The 22,094-nt window shown below is 34.8% G+C and overlaps 1 protein-coding gene across 1 annotated transcript; it reads right to left on the minus strand.

The window, feature by feature from the left end:
• Positions 1-7,176: 7,176 nt before the first annotated feature.
• On the minus strand, positions 7,177-17,916 carry LOC129273499 (pseudouridylate synthase 1 homolog). The gene is made up of 11 exons (XM_054910539.2): positions 17,520-17,916; positions 16,964-17,085; positions 16,146-16,375; positions 15,321-15,449; positions 14,512-14,590; positions 13,178-13,317; positions 12,666-12,781; positions 11,696-11,770; positions 11,050-11,120; positions 10,372-10,480; positions 7,177-9,359 (listed from the first exon to the last, which is right to left on the minus strand). Exons 1-11 carry the CDS (start codon positions 17,712-17,714, stop codon positions 9,129-9,131), a joined length of 1,497 nt encoding a protein of 498 aa, XP_054766514.2. The 5' UTR covers positions 17,715-17,916; the 3' UTR covers positions 7,177-9,128.
• Between the last annotated feature and the right edge of the window lie 4,178 nt (positions 17,917-22,094).

The following is a 22,094-nucleotide window of genomic DNA, read 5'->3' on the forward strand; positions in this document are numbered from 1 at the left end:
TACATAGAAGAATGAACTGGTACATTTTTGGAGACAGAAATTACAGCTTATAAGGACTGTGCTAACATTTGCAGAACTTGAACAAGAGTTGAACCAATGTCAAGTTGGCTCTAGTACATATATAGATGTCATTTAATATGCTTTACCCAATCATCATTATTTGCTGGATACATGAAGGATCATGGAATATATTCCAGCTTTGTCTACATTTTCATTCCATATTGGTGATACTTTGTACCCAGTTAATATACATGAGCTACATGTATTGGCAAAAGCTGCAGTGTTGTGGCTATTTTATGCATGAAATTCTGCCAACAGTCTACATGTAGTGGGTTAAATGCTATTTTGCTTTCGTCGATATCATGTTTATTTTGTGGATAGGACAGAAGACAAAATACCACACTAGGCCTATAATTCACCATAATAATATTTTGGTAAGGAAATCCACAAGTACATGTTTTCCCTGATCTACAGGGATGTTACATATAGTCAAGGCCAGTACATGTATTTCCAATTCTTGAGGCCGCTGGTAGAAGCATTCTCCCATAGACTTAGTACATGCATGGACCTAGTAGCAGGTCCATGGTACATGTGACTCAGCCTGAGGTCAAGGACAAGGATGGCAATATGTGGCCTCATGCAGGCCTGGGCCCTGTCTTACAAAGAGTTACGATTGAAAATCCATCAGTGTCATAATTTTTCTACAGGAAATTTGCAAAATGTCCTTTGTAAACAAAGGAGATCACACCAAATTGTCAAGAAATCATTGAATTTATGGATATGCATTCAAATCTAAAAAAAATTTTAACAAACATACATTTTATAAGTTGACTTTAGTGGCTTTCCATAGTTTATTATGTACTTATATGTAGGCAACTAGTATGCTTTTCACACTGTACTTTTTTTCCTTAACCCCGGGAAATTGGTGGGGCCTTAGCCCGGGGTTTCCCGGGGTTAAGCTTAGCCCACTTTGTTTTCACACTACGTTTTAGCAAAGTGGGCTAGCACGGTAAATAGTACGGTACTATCTGTCCCTGCAAAAAAGCAGGGTTAGCCGGCTTATTGTGGTGCTAGCACCGCAATTGCGGTGCTAAGAGATGCAGTGTGAAACGAAACTGGGCTAAGGAAAAGTGGGGCTAAGCATTAGCCAATCACAGAAGTTGAAATTGCACGTTAATCACGCTCTGTATGGTAAAATCATCAATATTCGTGAGCTGTGGGATAGGCCGGGGTTAAGGCGTTAACCCCGGCTAAGCAGATAGTATGGGGTTAAGAAAGACAGTGTGAATCCAAAAAAAGATAGTATGGGGTTAAGGATAGTCCGGGGTTAAGGATAGTATGGGGTTAAGGAAATGCAATTTGAAAAGCATATAGTTGTAGAAAATGAAGGTTACAATATTTTGATAGACTTTTAATGGTGTTTCATAAAGTTGTGGTCATTTACCACGATTGATCCAATCAATCGTAACTCTTTGTAAGACCGGGCCCTGGACTACATCCCTGTTGATCTGAACCCATTGCCACCAAGGGAACAGCTTTATGGAAGTTTACTTTCACTTTACGGTGAAGCCGTTCTGGGATCTTACTGGGCATTCTAGTAGAACAAAAAAAAAACCCACCTTTATTCACATCAGGATGATGTAGCAACAATATGCCAACATATTATGTGTTTACTTAGTATTTATTATGTAGGCAACTAGTTGTAGAAAATGAAGGTTACAATATTTTGATATAGACTTGGTGTTTCATAAAGCTGTGGTCATTTACCATAATTTTACACACAAATGGTGACCCTTTCTTTTTGAAAAATTCTTTTTCCAAAATTTTCTTTGTTTTAATATATTTGAAAGTGCATTTTCTATTGCCCTATTAAATCAAACTATTGGAGTGTCCATTGTAAAGACTGATTGAGAATCTAATATTGCTCAAGATAGGGTTATAATTAGTGCAAAACGTATGGTAACTACAGTTTTATGAAACACATGACCTCATTTCATTATGACTTCATCTAAATCTCAAATTGATTGAATTCTTCTGAGAAGTCGTCTTTCAACAGAATTGCACAAGCAACAAAGTACTTTACCCAAAAGTAAGTGCTACGTCTTTCACACAGGAATCCCACAGGCATCTTTTCATCACTAAGGTATATCACATCGTTCCGTTCAAGCCTTTCGTGTTACTTGCGGATGGCTGTTTTTGCTACCCGCAGGTTGCCCACAGGTTACCCACATTGACAGTATCTCGCACGCAGGAAAGTATGATTTGCTCACAGAAAAGTTTTGAACATGCTGAAAACTTGTTGCAGGTGAGTTCCAGGTGATTGCTTGCAACTTGCCCCAAGGCTTGCACAGAACGATGTGTCGGGGCCTTGAATCTGCATTTCATCACAGGAAAGATAAATGAGGCTGCAGGAAACTGCTTCATGCCTTTATAGCAGCATTTCTGCAGTAAAAATGCTTTGTTACATCTTTTCCACAGCCCCAATTTTTTTCTTTAATCAAAGAAGATTATCAATGAAAAGGCGTTTATGAGATTCCAAACAGAGACGTGGCTCAGTCTCGCTTTTGTACAAGGTGCCTAATATCCATCGATTTTAGGCACCTAGTGTCATGTTTGAGTCGGATGAGAATTAGTTCAAAATATGAGAAGTTGTTGCTATCTTTTAGATTTCATGACAGAATTACACCTGTGTATCCACCAAATATAAGTAGTGTAATGCCAAGATGAATTATTATCGATATCATTACTATGTAACTTCCATGAATACATATCTGTAATCCTGAATTGCCAACTGTTATCTATTGCAAGATTTTGTACTGGCTTTGCAAAATGTGGAAGAAAAACACTGAAGGCTTCCAAAAATGTATGACTGCATTATGTCTTGGAGAACATGAAAGACATACATGTACAATTGTGTTAATAATATAATTGTAACCTTTGTTAATTAGGATAATGAACCCACTTTATAAGATGGTATTCTGCTTTTTTTCTTCTTCAAAATTTCGAATGAATACCGGTATTTTAGTATTCTGTTGATATTATATTAACGACTCAACGGTTTATTAAGTCTTGTCAACCAGCATGCACTGTTTCAGATTTACGTGGTAAATTGGCTTTCATTACTGGTGAAATGTTCCTCTGGGGAATCATTAGGAAGGAACTTTAACTCTTGTGATTAATGCAGAATGCATTAATGGGTTCTAAAGCTAGCAATGGGATTTGTATCTATCATCCCACCTGGCTTTGAACTTCCATGTGGCACACCATTCTTCTAAGGTGATTTTCGGAAGCCCACTACCAGTTTTGAATTTATTAAAAAAATTGTTCAATTGCAATATAAATTTAAAAGCTATTGAATGGTCTGTGTGAGACGCGCTACTTCCCTACACCTCCGTGGTTCATCAATGGTTCATCAATGAAATTCATCAATTGGCATATTGTAAACAGTGTTACCTCCTTGTATACAAAGTTATCTTATATAACTTAAGTAGGACGAACCTTTTAGCATGGCACTCAAATTAAATATAGATGGAGATGATGGCAATCTTTGTGTATGTTTATCAGTTTGATATCATTTACAAAATGACTACATAATATTATTCATGATGCACATTCATGCACATGTACATGTGGTCATGTATGAAATTGTTATTCCCAAATATATTTGCTCTATACATTTCTTGAATTGCCTGTAATGAAGCAATGGAAATATTTGAATGGGCTTATAAGCACTTTTTTTTTGCATTTAAATGTTAAATTCTTCATTTGCATTTACCGTTGGTAGTGAGAATGATGTATGTAACTGAATGCAAATGTTAAATATTTTGGATTTGGAATATTTTAAAATATTTTTAAGGCTTAACTGAAGTCTTTTCCAATCTGAATTTAGTCATTGCTCTGCCAAAGCAAAATAAAAGAAAAATCTGAACTTGTATAAAGTTATTTTTAACCATCATTGAGCTCAATACACATATTTTGCCCACACCTACATATACAAATAAAGTACAGGTAACTTTGCCCAAGTCAAATCTATTGAGACCACATATCTGTATGACTTAAAAGAAATTTGGCTTAGAAATGTACAAATAATGCTCTGATTGCGGTCAAATTAGCGAATGTGATAACTTTAATAGTAATATATGCAACATTTATATAGCCCTTAATAAAATGTTTCTAAGCGCTGTGTATTGTTACCTCGGGTATAGTAATCATTGTTTGAAGCCACGACGTGCAACAGAACGGCTTTGGACAATTCTTAAGTTATCAAATTAGCTAATTTGAGCCTATGCGCAGACAAGAGCCTCACATCTGTTTTATTCTATGAGATGTAGGGATTTGTATGAAGTAAACATTAGTCTACTAGATCTATGTTTGATTTAAAAATCTTATCTAATTCCTAGCTTACTATTACTAACAAAAATGCTAGTAACATTCAAACTTGATGAATGAAATTCCCCAAGGCAAATTTGTCTAGGACCTATTAGATGTTCTAGATGTTCACATTGCCATAAAAAAATGGAGCAGTTGTTATTCTTCTGACCAGACATTTTGAATTCATATTTTGAAGAGAAATCCCGTTTCTGTAATAATTGTGCCTACTTGTTCTTTTTGCTCATTCCTCAGAGATGCTTTACTCCTTGAATGCACATTGTATATCTTATGGTTTTAACACAACATTCACATTGCTTTGATACATATACAGTTAAGAACTGAATGAAACATTGATCTTGACAAATTGTGCTTATGAAGTTGCATGAATTTAGTCAAACTTCAGTAAGGGAGATGCACAAGAAATGCACAGGAATACACCAAAGGAATATACACCATTTAATTTAGTTGTTAACTGTATATGATTTACTAATAAAAGCTGTTTAAAATGAAAAAGAATGTGTACCTTGTTTTTATTTGCTTGTTGAAGTGTGTTGCATGACATGAATGAAATTTGTGATCTGGTGTGGATGATCATACAAAATAAATTGTCCTGTGCAGTTTTAATGGAGGCCTGACTGAGGCACATTGCATAGAGCTTGGTTTAAACATAACTGAAAAATTATGTGCAAATCCCTCATACGCATAATTCATAGGTTGAAAGTCAGGTTGTATTTGATTTTTTTAGTTACATGTACATTTGATCACAATACAATTTGCAATAGGGCATTGACTGGACAATGCATATAAAATGAAGGTAATCCAATCTTAGGGGGCTGGTATTCAAGGATCATTGAATATTAAATTTTAATATTCCAGAAATCAAAGACCAACTCATCTTTTTAATAAAAATATGCAACATTTATATCGTGCTTAATACAAATGTTTTGAGCTGCTGCTTTAGCACAGCTACCTTGATCGGGCATATCGAGCATTCAAGGAATTCCTTCGTATTGAGTATCTATTCCACTCAGGTGGAGAGTGGCAAATGTAGACAAACACCTTGCCAAAGGATGCAAGTGCTGTGGTGGAATTTGAACCCCGGACCTTGTGGTTCAAAGTCCAGAGACTTATCCACTGAGCCACAACACCTCTACACCTATTAATACATTACATGTATCACCGCCATCATGCTCGGCTGAATAAATTGACCTTTAATACAAAAAAGCAAATATTTTCAAAGTTTGGTAAATTGGGTTCTTATTGGGTCACTGCAAAAGTCCTGTCCAGTGAAGGCTACAAGACCTTGCTTTGGGGTTGCAGTCCTAATTAAAGGTCAAGTCCACCCCAGAAAAATGTTGATTTGAAAAAATAAGGAAAAATCAAACTAGCATAATGCTGAAAATTTCATCGAAATCGCAAGTAAAATAAGGAAGTTATGACATTTTAAAGTTTCGCTTATTTTTCACAAAACAGTGATATGCATAACTCAGTGACAAGCAAATGAGACAGTCGATGATGTCCCTCACTATTTCTTTTGTTTGAATTATACAATATTTCAATTTTTTACAGATTTGACAATAAGGAACAACTTGACTGAACTATATAGTATTAAACAATGCTAATTCCACATGTTCAGGGAGGAATTAATCATTGTTTCACTTGACAGTGAAGAGAAAATTTGAATATTTCATGTCATATAATGACATCATCAGTCTCCTCATTTGCACACTGACCAGGATGTGCATATCACTGTTTTGTGAAATAATGCCAAACTTTAATATTTTACATCCGATTTCGATGAAATTTTCAGGTTAATGCTTGCAATTGTTGGATTTTTCTCTTTTTATTCAAATATACTTTCCGTCGGGGTGGACTTGTCCTTTAAGTCTAGGCAGTTAAGACATTACCAGATTAGCCATTTCTCACAAGAACCTGGAGGGAGTGATTCGCTAGGTCCATAGGACAGCTTGTGCATCACACACTGGAGGTGGTTATTATTGTGGGCGCGTCGTGGTCTAGTGGTTCTGACTCTCGCCTTTCAAACAGAGGGTCGTGGGTTCAAATCCTAGCCATGACGTGTTTTCCTTCAGCAAGAAATTTATCCACACTGCTGCACTCGACTCAGGTGAGGTGTTTGGGTACCCGGCAGAATTATCTCCTTGAATGCACTGAGCGCCGATGATGGTAGCTCGAGCTAAAGACGGGGTAATAATAGCAGCACTTTGTATCCTCAGGCAAAAAGCGCTTCATAAATCCAGCTATCATTATTATTATTTTGGGTATTACCAATCAGTCAGTATAGAAGAGCAATCATTTCAGACATGACCTAGAAAAGAGCTTTTCAAATTGACCTTGTTCATGATGTCTAGAATAGCAATGGATATTTTGTTGCATTTTTGAGGCAATTTATTTTCTGATCATTATTAAATCACAGAAATCAATTTTTAAACAATGCATGAGTGTTAAATACATCCCAACATGGATTTGATTTAAAAACAAATATAAAATAACTTTTCTTCAAGTCAACAATGCTGGGATGGACTTTGCTACAAATTACTGTGCATTTTTAAAATTTGATTGAGGAATATCAAACAGGTATGAAAAAACCTGTATATAAAAGCAAATGGGGACTGAGATTCTGAATCATTATAATAATCAATGTATTAAAGGATGAATAAAAATTTGCAGAATTTCAGAGATGTAGACTTATATTTTGTCATAAATTATAACACTATTTTAGATAAAGAAGTTTTGCTAGAGAACCCACAATACAGTCACATATAGTTGACACACGTACAAAAAAAATCTTGTAAAGCCATGCATTTATTCTTACACATGACGGTACGGTATCTATGATTGCCCACCCCTACCCCTTTTCCACAAATCTAGGAGCTGTTTCATTTAGCTGTTTGTAAAGATATTAACAAATTTGTGAATAATTTGAACATGGTGAACCGAGAGAATGGCTTTTTTTTAAAGAATAAATAAAGTTGAACATTTTCCAATAATTTTAACGTGATTACTATTTTATAATTAATGATGCAAGTCATATATTGATGACATCAGAGAGAATTTACAGATAGAGTTGCAATTAAACACGTCTCATAAAAATCATATGCAAGTCAGAAATGCAGTCTTCTCATTAGTTGAAAATGAAATTATATTTGATTGCAATTCTTTTTCCAATGGACACAGGAAAAGCACTGGGCATTTAATTTCACCCTTCATATTTCAGTTGTATGAGAAGCCATGTACAACTTCAAAAAAGGCATTGTGTAATACTCCCAGGGGGCCTTTTCATAAAGCTACTCATAACTTAAACAAAAATTTGTGAGCAATGATAGTACCCTCTTTTTTCATTGGTGAATATCATAGGCTGCCGGGAAAGGCACACATGTGCGTAAAATCACTTGTAACTTACAAACAGCTTTATGAAACACACATCAGATGGGTGATCCATAAAGCTGTAAGTCTTAAGTGACAAGCGACTTTACAAACAACTGGTTATCCTTTCTTAGGAGCTAAATCTACACCAATGAAAATATGGTGCTTCAAGAAAGTGCCACCAGTCATTCATAAAGTCGCTCTTAACTTACGAACAGCTTTATGAAACTCCTATCTGGTCTGTTGGTAAGTTCTAAAATGAAGCTTCTACATGTATAATAAACACAGGAAAGGGAGGCTTGGCCTGAACACTGTTTTTTTTTAACTGCAGACTCTTGGCATTTCCTGAGCCATACAACAACCACATATTGAGATCAGAAAAAGAAAACAAAAAAAGCATCTAAGAATTTCTATAAAAGGGAATGTTATTACAATAGGCTGAAGTGTTAAGGGACATTTTTCATGTTACAGTTCAGTTCAGTAGCCCCTCAAGAGAGATTGATGAGATGCGCACCCAGAAGCATGTAGATGTATCTGCAGTATCCCAGGAAATTTGTACACTTATCAATAACAGCACTTTAAAAAGGAAAAGATGAACCATGCTGGAAAAAAAAATTGCTAACCGCACAATCACAACATCTATATAATTGTAAATCTTAAAAAAAAAAAAAAAAAAAGTAAGGCCTTTGTTTTTCATGTACTTGTGCATTACCGATCATGAAAATAATTAGGTAAGCAATGCTTATTGAAGCATTGCATGTTACTCTTCACTGATCACAAAAGGTATGATAAGATGCATTACCACATTTTATGATTCATAATCATTCCCGCATGACTGATAAAAATTTGCAACAAGGTGAAAAACAAAGGCTATTACATTCTTTCATATGGTATGCAATTAATAAGATTGACAATATTCAGGTTGAGAACTGTTATTTCCAGCATTGTTCATCTACAGACACTGTATACTCTACAACACATTTTAAAGATCTGTATTAAATGATTGTCATCATGATAGCAATGTAAACAGCTAAAATCTGCAATAAAAGTTTGAAGAAAAACATATTTAAAAAATGATTATCATCATAATTAATTATGTGTGTATAAACATTTAAAAATCCTGAAATAATTTATAAAAATAAATAAAAGCAAATCTAAAATGACTTCAAAATTGAATCCATTAGTAACATCCAATATTCCATAGCGTCATCTCTTCAGCAATGCTGAATTAATGGTATCAATGGATTCACTTTCTTTCCAATTTTAAAAGTAATTCAATGTTTCAATTTGATAGATGATGACATTCAGAGTTTCAAGCACTGGTTGAATTTGCAGACCATGATTTCTTGATGGGATTTTCAGTTTACTCCATCTTATAAGGTCTCATCAGTCTTATTTGTTGAAAGTGTTTCTGTTCTGCTTTCTTCCTGACTCCTGGCTGGTGAGGATGGAGAGTCCTGCTTAGAATCACTTCCCTCGTAATGGATTGGCTCTGTTTCTTGTAGGTGTTTTGATGAGGTCTCTGATCTCTCTTTCAGCTCTGCCTGGATGGCCGACTCTTTAGCAGTGTTAGATGCTTCAATGGATGATGATGATGAATTGCCCTTAATGAAGCAAAACAAGAAAATAATGGTAATACTGGATAAATAAAGGTTAATGAATGTGCTGGTGATGATGTTGGTGATGATGTTGGTGATGATGTTGGTGATGGTGGTGGTGATGAAGGTGGTGGTGATGATGGTAGTGATGATGGTAGTGATGATGGAGGTGATGATGATGATGTTGGTGATGATGATGATGGTGGAGGTGGTGGTGATGATGATGATAATGGAAAGAAAATCTAAAACAAATTCACCAAAACTGTGTTTCAACAAAACAGTAATGATATTACAATAAAAATCAAAATTCACAAAAGTGGTTTAAACCAGTAGGGATTTTCAGATTTCAGATTTAGATTTAGATTTTAACACCATGTTCTGTGCAGATTTTGTGTAACATTGTCCTTAAGTCAGTAAATATACTGACAAAGATCTAATGATGGATGCATGCTCTTGACAAAGGAAAATAAAAGTATGCTTGTTGCTATAGTTTCTGGACCATCAATTAAGTAAATCAATTTAAATATACTGTGGGCTGATTTGTGCAGAAAAACCAATAAATTCACATTCTGAACTACATGTATTACAGAACAAGATCAGTCCACAGTTTTTGTAGCCAAGCAACAAAGAGTATCTCCTGCTTATTCAACAAATTTTGTGTCTCCTAATGTATGTCCCATTGTTTGCAAAATCAAAGACAAATCGGGTACATTGGTATGGGCGTGTTGTGAGAAGGGCTTTTAAGTTTTAGGTGAATGGTTTGTGGAGGAGATGGCTAAGACATGGAAGAAACCAGTGGAAGAGAGTAGGTGGATAGGGTTGAGGATGGAGGATGCATTGACTTGTGAAAAGTGGAGAGAGAGGATAAGAGTAATTTTCACAAGTGTGAGGTGACTCTTACCACCCCTGTTCAACAAGGATAGAACAAGATATGAATATTGGACAATTGTCTGATTTCATTTCACAGCTAATCCCTGCCGTGACTGAATAAGCCTTGAAAATGTCTAAGATAACAAACCTGATTTTCAATGGCTGCTTTCATCTCTGTATGTGCAATTCTCAATGGATTCCTGGTTCCTACTACGTCATAGGTGTGAAGGGGAAGCGTTGTCAACCATTGAAACATACTGACCAGTCACAAAGAATGCATTAAGGAAACACATATACTCTTTTTGATACTTAATTGATCAGTAAGCAACCATATCTAATGCTTTCAAACAGTATACAAGTAGAGATTTTTTTTACCTTTAATAAAAGAAGCAAGTATATAATACAGGCTTTTAGGCTAAAATGCATTTTCTTTTTCAGAGGCTTTTTTTCACAACCTACTGCCTACATCTGCAACATTGGACAAGCTTTTCAGCGAAGATAGGGGGAGGGGGCTGTGCTTCCCCCCCCCCCCCTGCTACAAGATATACTCTTTGCACGCTGAATTAATTTGGGGGGAATAATAATGACAATTATTTCCATGTTATTTTCTTTGATTCAAGATTTCCATTTTGAACCATTGATACTGATTATCATTATATTGATGTTGTCCAAGAACTTTTGCCATTTATTAGCTTTTCTTATATGAAGTTAGGGGAGAAAACTAATTATTACGATTGTTGAATTTAATTGTACGAATGTGCAAAATTGTAACATCAGTGCGCAAAGCGTTTTTAGCAGATTTCCAGAGATTCATGTTAAAGGATACGACTTGTTGTACTTTTCTCTGACGATGATGTTGGGATAGATGTGCTTGTGTTTGAATGCCTCAACTTTATCCTATAAAACGAAAGAGAATAAAAACATGAATAATCAAGTAAACCTTGGGGTCAGATAGCAAAATTCTCAAGAGAAAGTCATTGTACACAGATACACTAAAAAATTATCATACTAGATCTAGAAAGGTCTAACATATTAGTATCAGACTTTAAAAATATTGTCATGGAAAAAGAACCTCACATTGTCAATATACCTTACGCAAAAACCACATATAGAGGGAAATTTTGAGAGTAATCTCAAATTCTGTTATAATGATTACAAATTCCATCAACTGATCCGTCTAAACCCAGCCACATACAGGTATTCTCCAAAATAACAAAGGCCACCATGCCATATCAATAGGAAGTCTGTCAATATTATAATGACAGCTTGGGGGATATCCTGAACATTCCACTTTTCAAGATACAACAAAATACCACTCAAGCCAAAAAATATAGCAATGTTTCCTCAACTCCTACCACTATTGTTTATGATAATTCACAGACAAACTTTGTTATGCAGACTTTGATTATCAGTATGTATATGTGTGCATATGCATTTGAATTTCTGTCAGAGATGGCTTCAGACTAGCTTACCTTAGAACGCTCGAAGGAGAGTGGTTCATGGAGCCCATCACTGCCCCATCGTCTGTTGTAGCAGTCATAATGAACCTAGGAGCCAGAAGAGTATTGATAGCCTTTAATAGGTTAAAGTTAAATGCAGTAAACACTGATTTCATGAGAAAGTCTGTAGAATCAAGGTTTAATTGTCACTGTATCATTGACGATCTAGATCCGGTACAGTTACATAAAGTGAACTTTGTGAAATCATGAAATTCAAGCAGTAAAATAATCACACTAAAAATTAACACCACAAATAAGCACATGTGGGGAGGTGTATTTTAATTGCTTGGAAAAAGACCTGACATTTTGATGAGATACAATGCTTTTTGCTAATTTCTCAGAACTAACACAATTTCTTCCAGAATCCTTTGGCCTATATTTTATATTCGTACATTCTAACACTCGGGTGGTCATATTGGATTGTGTATGAAATAATTTTGAAACAGTTACCATAACTGGCTTTTGTATTTAATGGTGCAATCGATACATGCTTCAATTAAAGAGTGCTTATTAGTAGTACCTGGACATAGCGTGAACTGGCAGCATTAAAGAAAAAATTATTGTGACTGTACAGATTGTACAATTGCACAAAAATGTGTCCATGGCATGCTAAGGGTTAATGTATACAATATTAAGTGTACAACATTTTTGTTACAAGGGAAACATCAAACACACATGCATGGAAATATGATATGAAAAATAATGATGATTTCATGCAATATCATAAAGAAAAAGGAGAGTGGGGACATGACATCATGAGCCTAATGAATATTCATGACTGCATGCACCTAATTTGTTGCTACACTTTGAAATTAAATTACCTTGTTTAATATTTTTTTATCAGATTTTTATTTTGCTTGGTGAATTTTATTTAGGTATAATTTAGGTATAATTATTTTCATCCTGAGTACCCATTTTAGAATATAGATAAGGGTAAACATACCGATTCTAATACCAGGCCTAAGCCAGGTGCTCTAGGAATGTCTAGCTTGGGTTCTTCAAAGGCTCTCTCAATAGTACTAGGTGGGGTCAGACCTCTCACCACAGCTAGAACAAGACCTAGAAACAAAAGGGATAAACCTAACTTATTATCTAAAAATAACTGTTGGATAGTTATTCAAGTAAATGACCGAATCAATGTACATGTAGAGGTTTCTAGGGAATGATAACAGCTGGGATGTCTTTGTCAAAACTTGGTGAACCAGAAAAACAGTATTATCCAAAGTTTCTGAGCTGACAAAAAATTGCAAATATGTCAGGGGTTTTTTCAGAGTCCATGATGAAACTGCTGTTTTCATTCACCAATTTTTGATAAAGGCTTTATTGGTTCTTCTCTGTCATGAAGGGCATTTGACAATACATTTCCTATACCTTTGAATCTATCCTGCATCCTGGAAGCAAAAACTCCCTATTATGTCAAATAGAACAAACAAGTAAAATAAAATAAAAACTTACCAATCATCTTGCGAATTTGATGGAGCATAAAGCTCTGACCTTTGACCTTGATGACAGCGAACTCTAAGCCATCATCCACAAAGCCCTTTTCACATGTGAATTCCTTCATGTATCTATTGGCACTGGGATCTTTGTAGGGTCTTCAAAAGGAAAAAAAGAGAGAGACAAAGAGAAAGGAAAATCAGGACTTTTCACAAGAGAATCTTGAATCATCATTGTAATGATTTTTGCAATTCGTCTTTAGAATCATTGTACCATTCACAGGTTCACTGAAAACTGTGATTTGAATTCGAATTCCTGAGCAAAGACAGTATTGTGTCCTTGGTGGCTTGTCAATCAAACCAAATCAAAGCACTGCATGGCAAAAAAAGAAACTAAGATGAGTGCATGACAATTGTATTATCTATGGAAGTGCTTGAAAGGTCATGTAAGCTCCGCCCTTCAAAAAATGATTTGGAGGTCAACCCTTTCGGACGTAAAATCGTACTGTAATTTGAGTGAAACTTAACTGGAATTCACCTCCAGAGTAGAATTTGAATTCGTGATTGTGATTAGCATTCCTAATTCTAGTTTGGTTTCACACGTGCTAAAAATTCATCATTAGAATTATTTTTCACTGGAATCATCATTCAAATGGTACCTTGTGAAAGGGCCATCGGATAAGTTTGGCTCTGTTGGCAAGGAACAAGAGATCTGAGAATGATGTAAATTGTTGTTTCATTCTTTTATAAAAGTGTATTTGATAGATTTCTATACATGTAAATAGTCACAATCAAAGACAAAGTACTAAAATTAGTGATACTAGTCCAGTATGTCTGAAACTTTCATGAGTTTGATTCTGTATTTTATTCATTTCAAGTGATCAAAGAGAATGGTGCTCATTTCTTCTTTATTTGAAATGGAGTACTTCAAAGTGGACTAAAGGATAATGCATATAAGGTGCATAGATTCTTTTGTTTTAATGAGAGTGCCGTTAAAAATAAACTACAGGTAAATGAAGAATATACATTACTGGAAGTACATATATAAGTAAGTCCACATGAAGAAGCAAAACGGAGAGTTCTTACAGCACTGCTCTATGATAATTTAAGTCCGTCCATCCAACTCCTAACTCACAAGAGTTATCATAGTAGTTTTTCTTTTCTTTTCCCAATAAGACATGGTGAAATAACTCACATAAGAAGCATACAATATAAACAAAATCTTGATATTTTTGGCTTCTCATAATTTACCATTGAGCATGGTCTAACTTAAACTTGACTTTGGAATACAAGCTAATCGGACTATCCAGCCATGCATAACATGTATGGATGTTTACTAGAAGTATTACTTACTTTCCTGATGTAAAATTGTGAAAATTGTGAGTGCCGATATATTTCTTGAGTTGCTCGTTCACTTCCTCAATCTTTTCATCTGAAGACAACAAAAACAAACATGAAGAACAGATAATTTCATATTACATGCGCACAAGTTATAAACCGCATTTGAACACGACCATTTTCCTGGGATCAGTTCTACTGATTAATTCTTATACTTATGTAGCACTTTAGATTCATTGTTCAGTTAAATATTTCTTTTAGTTTTTCAATTCCAATCGAAACCTTATTTAGCTATTTTGTTTGTTTTAGGTAAAAATGGTCGACCCAGAGGCTTCTCAAAATAATGAACGCTGTAATGCATCATGAGCACACAATTTATTGCAACAAATACACAATAGGAATTTGTAAATTCACACATATCAGAAAATTGGTTGGTCAACATAAATGGTTGTTATATGTTGCAATAAATGTTTGTATGTATTCTGAAAGATGTAATACACAGGTAAACTAGATTCTTGCATATATCTTTTTGATGCCCGATGCTGACTGATAAACAACATGTGGATAATTCTTCGAGTGCCCCTCTCCTTTCTTTGCCTTCCCCCTTCTATTGTGTAGACTTATGTTTATGTTATTTAGTATTTTGTCCCTACCCCTATCCCAATTTGACAGAAGTTATTATTAAGCTCTTCAACTTTTCAATAAAAAATGTGTATTATGTGCTTTATAAATGTTGTATATTACTAATTTTTGTTATTATTATCATTATGAAATCCTGGATCTACCCATGAATATATATGTACTATATCAATTTCAATACTAACCAGTAACTCTGTATTTCTCCTCTGTGAAGCTCTCTAGCGGAGTAAAAGAAAATGTTGGTAGCAGATACATGTAGGTCCTGAACTCACAATTATTCTTGCAGTTAAACCCTCCTGTTGTCCTTACAACATCTGTAAAAAATAAAACGAAATATCTTTGTAAAAAAAGGTTCAAGAAATTTAACCTCATGAACTTCAAATTCTGATGCAATGCTTTTTCAAGAAATAAGGAACAATATCTCAAATTGAATAAAAACTATTGAACATGGTGTGTAGTAAAGTTACATGTTACAGAGTCAAGAAAAATGCATTTTAAGAAACTTGAGACCGGCAAAATGACTTGGTTAGACATAGGTAAGAAGTGAAGAAGAGAAGGGATGAGAGGAGAATAGAAAGGACAAAAAAGAAGGGTGTTGCCTTTGCAATCTCCACCTTCATCCAGTTGGTGAAGCTGTCACATGTCACACTGTCACATGTCATTGGCTGTCTTCTCTCTATACCCCCCTCCTACCTTTACCTTTGCTCATACATAAATTTACTTTTTTTTATATACGTATTTAAAATCAGAATTATACCATATTAAGAAACCAATCCTGAAAAAAGGGAATATTTCCCTTAAATGTGACCAATCTCCACTTATAAATGCTCTTTGATGAAAGATTTGTATATTCAGAATCTATATGTAATTATAAGACCTCTTAATAACCATAATTGTTTAAGCAAGACAAAACAAAAACACTAGCTTCCAAATAAAAGGTACATCACACTTCATCAAGGTACTATCTAGCAAGAAGGTGATGTACGGTATTTAACAATAGTGAAGCTTACCCATGACGCGGATGACCGGTGGTAGATGCTCATTGATTTTATCTACCAGGTTATCAAGCATGAGTAGCTTGAGTGAGACTACCTGACCTGCTGCCGATACCCCCTTGTCTGTCCTTGCACATCTCTGAAAGCTCATCTTATTCATGTTCCTTCTACAATCCTCAGGGATGGCTCCCGATTTGACCAATGCATTCACCAGATCCTCCTCAATGGTCTGTACTCCCGGGTTCCTGAGGGTAAAAACAGTTTTGGTGGATAAAAATGGGGCACGATTGTTTTTTGTTTATTTTCTCAAAATGACAGGTAAAGGTTTTTAGTGATAAATATGTTGATTTTAATCTGTATGTGATTTTAAACACACTTCACTCTCAAGAAAATAAAGAACAACATCAACAAATTCAGGCATACAGGCATACATGTAGAGCCCACCTTCATACTTGTAACAGAACTTTCACTAATCATCAATCCAAAGTTTTAAATCCAGTTTTGTCCCAGTGAATGAGGTAGCCGGATTCACCTCACACTTTATTCCTAATAATGTTATAAAGTCATTGAGTTTGATAGGCTATGAAGAATAGTACGCCTTGTTAATATATGATGTTACAAAGCACTGCAACATTTTTTATGTTCATACATGATGAGAAAAACACACTACTTATTATTTGAAATCTTAATATGTTTTCAAAATAGCGTGGGCCAACTCATGACATTGTAATGTTTCCATTATGATTTCAATGATTTCAACCCACTAGTAAGCCTAACCATAACCATGCCGTTCAAAAACTAAAAACAGTATTGAGTTACCGAACTATGCTTACCTCTGCATGCCGACATAGTTTGCCCCAGCGTAAGAAAGAAGAATGGCTACTTTACGTTTTAACACCTTGTTTCGTTTTTGACCTTCACTACCACCATTGGTGATTGTGCTGCTGACAGTATCCTGTAAATGTACAAGACAATTAACATTCTTATCTCATTTTCTTATCATTTTTTTTAATTTGATGTTAAAAAAGATACAAAACAAATTTTAAAATAAAAGCAAACAATTTATGTAAAACAATCCATAAAATTGCAATGCCATATTATTTGATTAACATAAGTAATCCTCTGTACTGGTCTTGTCATATTTTTCAGTTATTAACCTAAACTTTCACTTTGGTCACTATCATTAGGAACATTTAATCAAGTAAGTTTACAGTCAACTATGATTATGTTTTTCCTTTCGACTGTTGGATCCAGGATTTTTCAAGAGGCGGCAATAGTCTACCAAAAACTTAAGAGGTCAAAGGGAGGTGGAAAGGGGTCAATTCAGAAGGCCATGGCAACATCATGCACTGCATACCAAGTATAATTTGATTTTCTGAAGATCCATACCTCTGTTTTCTGTATCTTGCTCTCTTTATCATCTAGCAAATTGTCTGCTGCCCTCTTCCTATCGTCTGCTCTGGCTGATACCACTGTGCCATCTCCATCATGAGCAGACAGTGCTGTAGTCACCGGGACAGCGTCAGCCATTTTTAAAGATGATGCAGCACTTTTCAAGAGGTTGGTTAATGTTCTACGAATCATGGAAATCCAAAGGGAATAGCCCTACCGTTATCTGTCAAACCTTAAAAAGATTATTCAAAGCTGGAGATTATTAATAATAAGAGAGCTAGAGTACACATCATGGTCTTATACCTTGTACTGTACATTACACGAATTCACACTATTCATGAGGGAGATAACACAATACAGTAATGTAGATCATCATCACACTCTCCCAAACAATGTAGGTTCACTGTACTGTGCATGTTAAAGAAACTGGGACCTTTAAAAATTAAGCAAAATTGTTTAAGATAGGCACCTCTGGCCTATTTTATGTGAAATTCAGTGCACTTGCTTAATGATTAAAACTCATCAATCATATGCTTTGAGGTCTCTATAATCTCAAGTCTATTAAATATCATGAGAAAACTAGACCACAGAATCTTTCATTCGCTTTCCATATCCATGTCATTTATTTCAAACAATCATTATCATGATTAGGAAATCATTATGAGTTCCATCTATCATCATCATCAGCTTACATGTATATCAATTTCATTATCATCATCATCATAACTACTACAATCATAAACCGCCACCACCACTTTTAAAAGGTATAGTTCACAAGGAATACTATATGAAATTATGAAGGAAGTTGCATTCCCATCGTGCAAAAAAAAAATTACTATGAAATTGTTTTGTACATGCACTTACCAAGTACCTAATTGTTTGTATCAGACAATTTTTTGTTTGGTTTACAGGGGGGGTAGGGGGTACTTTTCCCAACCTATAGCCTAAATCTGCAACATTTTTTAAGCTTAACATTGTGATGAAGGGGATTTCCAGGGTCCCTTTTTTAGTTTCTAGGATTCTTTTGACCATTGCCTCGCTAAAAGTAAATTCCTGGTTTTTATACCTGTTAGTAATGTGGATGTGTGATACAATTTTGTTTTTGGTTTACAAGTATAGATGAAAAGTGAAATTTGACAGTTCTGATCAATGTTGCATGGATCTATTAAAACTGTTTTTTTTTTCTAATTTACAAATAGTTCAGTTTCAGTTTAGAAGCTGGAGTTTATTTTTTGTTGACAGCTTAAAAAAGAAATTAGCAAAGAAAATGATTAAACAAATTATGAAGAGAATTGAAATCCGACAGATATGAACAAGCATTGCTTGCACTGACCAGAATAGAAATCAATAAAACTACATTGGCTGCATGACATTCGGGGGAGGGGTATGTGTAGCCTAGGGGAGGAGACCCTTATTCATTTTGCCTTTTTTGAGGGGAGGGGGAGGTTGGTGAAGGAAAAGGTTTAAAAAGTCAATATAAAACTGATGAATATATTATTGGTGTATAGTCAGAAAAATCCATGTGTACAGTCAATGCAATATTAAATGACTATAGGAAAACATGAAGCTGCTATGACCACACCCCCCCCCCCCCCCGAGTAAGTAAAACATACATTTCTTATCTTTTGATAATTAAAAATGTGAAGTATTATGAAAATTTTATGATTTAAAAAAGCCTTACATATAAGTACCAAGAAAATTATGCCTTTGAAAATCATATAGCACTGGTAAATGTTAATGTGTATTGTCAGTTACTGACAAGTAATGATAAAAATGTTCAAATCAAAGAAAGGAATTAAGAAAATGAAAAAAAATTTTAATTGAAATGTTCCTAGAAACTCGGGTATACTTCCACATCAAGCTCACTTTCATGTGAAGCCCTGCACACAAGATACAGTGCAATGTTTCCACACATTTGACTTCCATGTGTTATCTCTATGGCAAATTAAGTGTAATGTCAGTTACCGTAATGTCAGTTACCAGCATGGTTGTGGAAAAATTATCATAGCCCCCAAAAGACAAAAACGAATAGTTTAATATTTTGACACATCTTAACCTAGTAACGGAGGTATATTAACATATTTAAATTATTACTCTATCTCCTCAGGGACATGAGATATTTCAATTTTAATGAACACCCTGAAATTGCACGTCCTTTTGAGTAATGTCAGTTACCGACACATTTTTGCTTGCTGATGCGTAAAAAAATGTGGTTACATAGGAAAACTTAGTATCAGAGTATACAGCAAGGTTCACTTTATTAACTCTATCAAAAGCAAACTCCCATCATTTGTTGTTTTAGAGATACACACAATGAAAGGTGTGAAAACATTGTGCCGTGTAATGTCAGTTACCGTGAAAATGCCCTTATGTCCAAATAGGTCCAGTCATATTTTATAACAAGTCATGGTTTCATCCTTGGTTGGACTGGCAATATCACAAATTTTTCCTTGGTAAAAAAGTATCTGCCAGTCCATTCTTGGACAAATAATTCCCTCAATACATGTACTTTCTCAAAGCCTGTTCCCTTTGTAATCTATATAACAAAAGTTATTATGTGAAGCATATGAGGAGAGTCAGTTACCATAATTGCCTTAGATGTTGAATGCTAGTTTAATTCTTAAAATGAAATCATCAGAAAAGTTTTTGTTGATGTTGAACTTAAATTTATTTTGGATGACAGGCAGGCATGATACCAACATCACTAATACAAAATAATACAAATATGGTATCAAAACAAAATATCCTTGGACGTTGACTTGAAATCTTGTAAATTTTAGAAATCAATGTTTAGTATTTCTTCTTTGATCACCTTCACAGCAAAACTACAAGATTCAATTTATGCAGTGTATCTCACAAATAACACAAATACAGCCCTGCAGCCAGGGATTTTTATGAGGGGGGTTGATTCCTTCTCTTCCTTGGCTGAAAAATTTGACAAGCAAAAAAAAAAAGGTCATCAGAAAAACTTGTTGGGTTTTTCGTACCCAAGAACCTATTTTCTTGTTTGGGAAAATTTAGGGGGTTCAATCAAACTCCCTGAATCCCACTGGCTGTGGCTTTCAAGTTTATAGCAAACACTTGGTCATAGTTTTCTGTTTTTATTATGATTCCCTGGACCATAAGGGATCCACTGCTAAAACAATGTGGCAAGGTTACGTGAACAACATTCATCACTAATACAAAATATAAAACTAAAGTTAACGTGTATTGAACATACTTGTAGGCATCCTGTTTGAACTGACATTATTAAAAAGTACTTAGAGCAGTGAGCTTCAAAGTATCTTTCAAGTGCTATGTATGAATGCACTACTTACATTGGAAAATGTATTGGTCAAACATTTTACTCTCACATTTCCCCAACGGCTGCCATACGGCAAGTCGAAAACAGCCATTTGATTCCTTTTTATTCAAACCACCTAAATGTAGCAGGTACAAAAAATGTGAAAACTGCTGTTTTTTACTTGGCGCAGGGGAAATGTGAGTGCGCCATAAGGGTTTGAAAATATTATCTTTTAACCCTTTAACCTGGGCTATTTTGTATGCTTAAAGTCCGGGGGGTTTAAGGCCCCCTTAAGTCTAAGCCGCAGTCATGCGATCGCGACAAAAATTTGCATAATGGTAGAGAATGACATAATATACGCCAATGCATATTAGGTAAATTGCAAAAAGTTCACATATTTTTTTAACATGAATTAATTATGCTAATCTATTCAAGAAATCATACTTTTTGCTTTAATAGAGCTCATAGAAAGCTAATTTTTGGTGAGAATATTCTTTGAGGCATTCCCTTAACAACTAAAAATGAAAAAAATTCTGCTACCAAAATCAATTTCTTATGTACTTTATTGTTTTTTAAATATCTTATGTATTTCTTTGTGTTTTCATCTTTTTATTTTTATTGCTTTTTAGACAAAATTCATAATTTCAGTCATAAATAGCATCATATCAAATGACTGTTGTCAATAAAAGTGAGAATAATCACTTATTTATAAATTTCAGATGAAACAGATTTTCCACTGACTTTGTCCATGATAACCAATACAAATGCATTTTGAGTTTGCACTGTGCATGATTGCATTTCACTTCAATATTTTATCATTTGCATTTAATCATGAATTTTACTGGAACAGTGTAAACATGTATGTGACTGCCAATCGTATTTTACATACCAAGGGTTTACATGTAGGGGAAGGCGGGGTAAGTTGAGCATAGGGGCAAGTTGAGCCACCACCCCCAGGCCAATAATGAATGAGTCAGACATTGTGGTGGTGTCATGTATTGATGACCCATTACATAACCCTTTACCCAACCATATTGTTTTCGACTTTGAAACAATAAGTACTTTAATAGACGGAAAAATACAAATTCCAGCAAAAAAAGTAAAAAAGGGTGTAAAATCGAGGAGTGCTTTTAACCCACACACGTCTTTAGATATAATAAAGAAATAAGAATATTGTTAGTCCAGGTATGGATCTTCATTCTTGTCATAGTCTTTTAAATGATGGATGCATAAGAAATGTGTGGATGTGAAAATATCGCATTAAGTTCGGACTGGGGTACTTTGAGCCA

The sequence above is a fragment of the Lytechinus pictus genome, chromosome 12 (genome assembly GCF_037042905.1).
Source record: "Lytechinus pictus isolate F3 Inbred chromosome 12, Lp3.0, whole genome shotgun sequence".
NCBI lineage: Eukaryota > Metazoa > Echinodermata > Echinoidea > Temnopleuroida > Toxopneustidae > Lytechinus > Lytechinus pictus.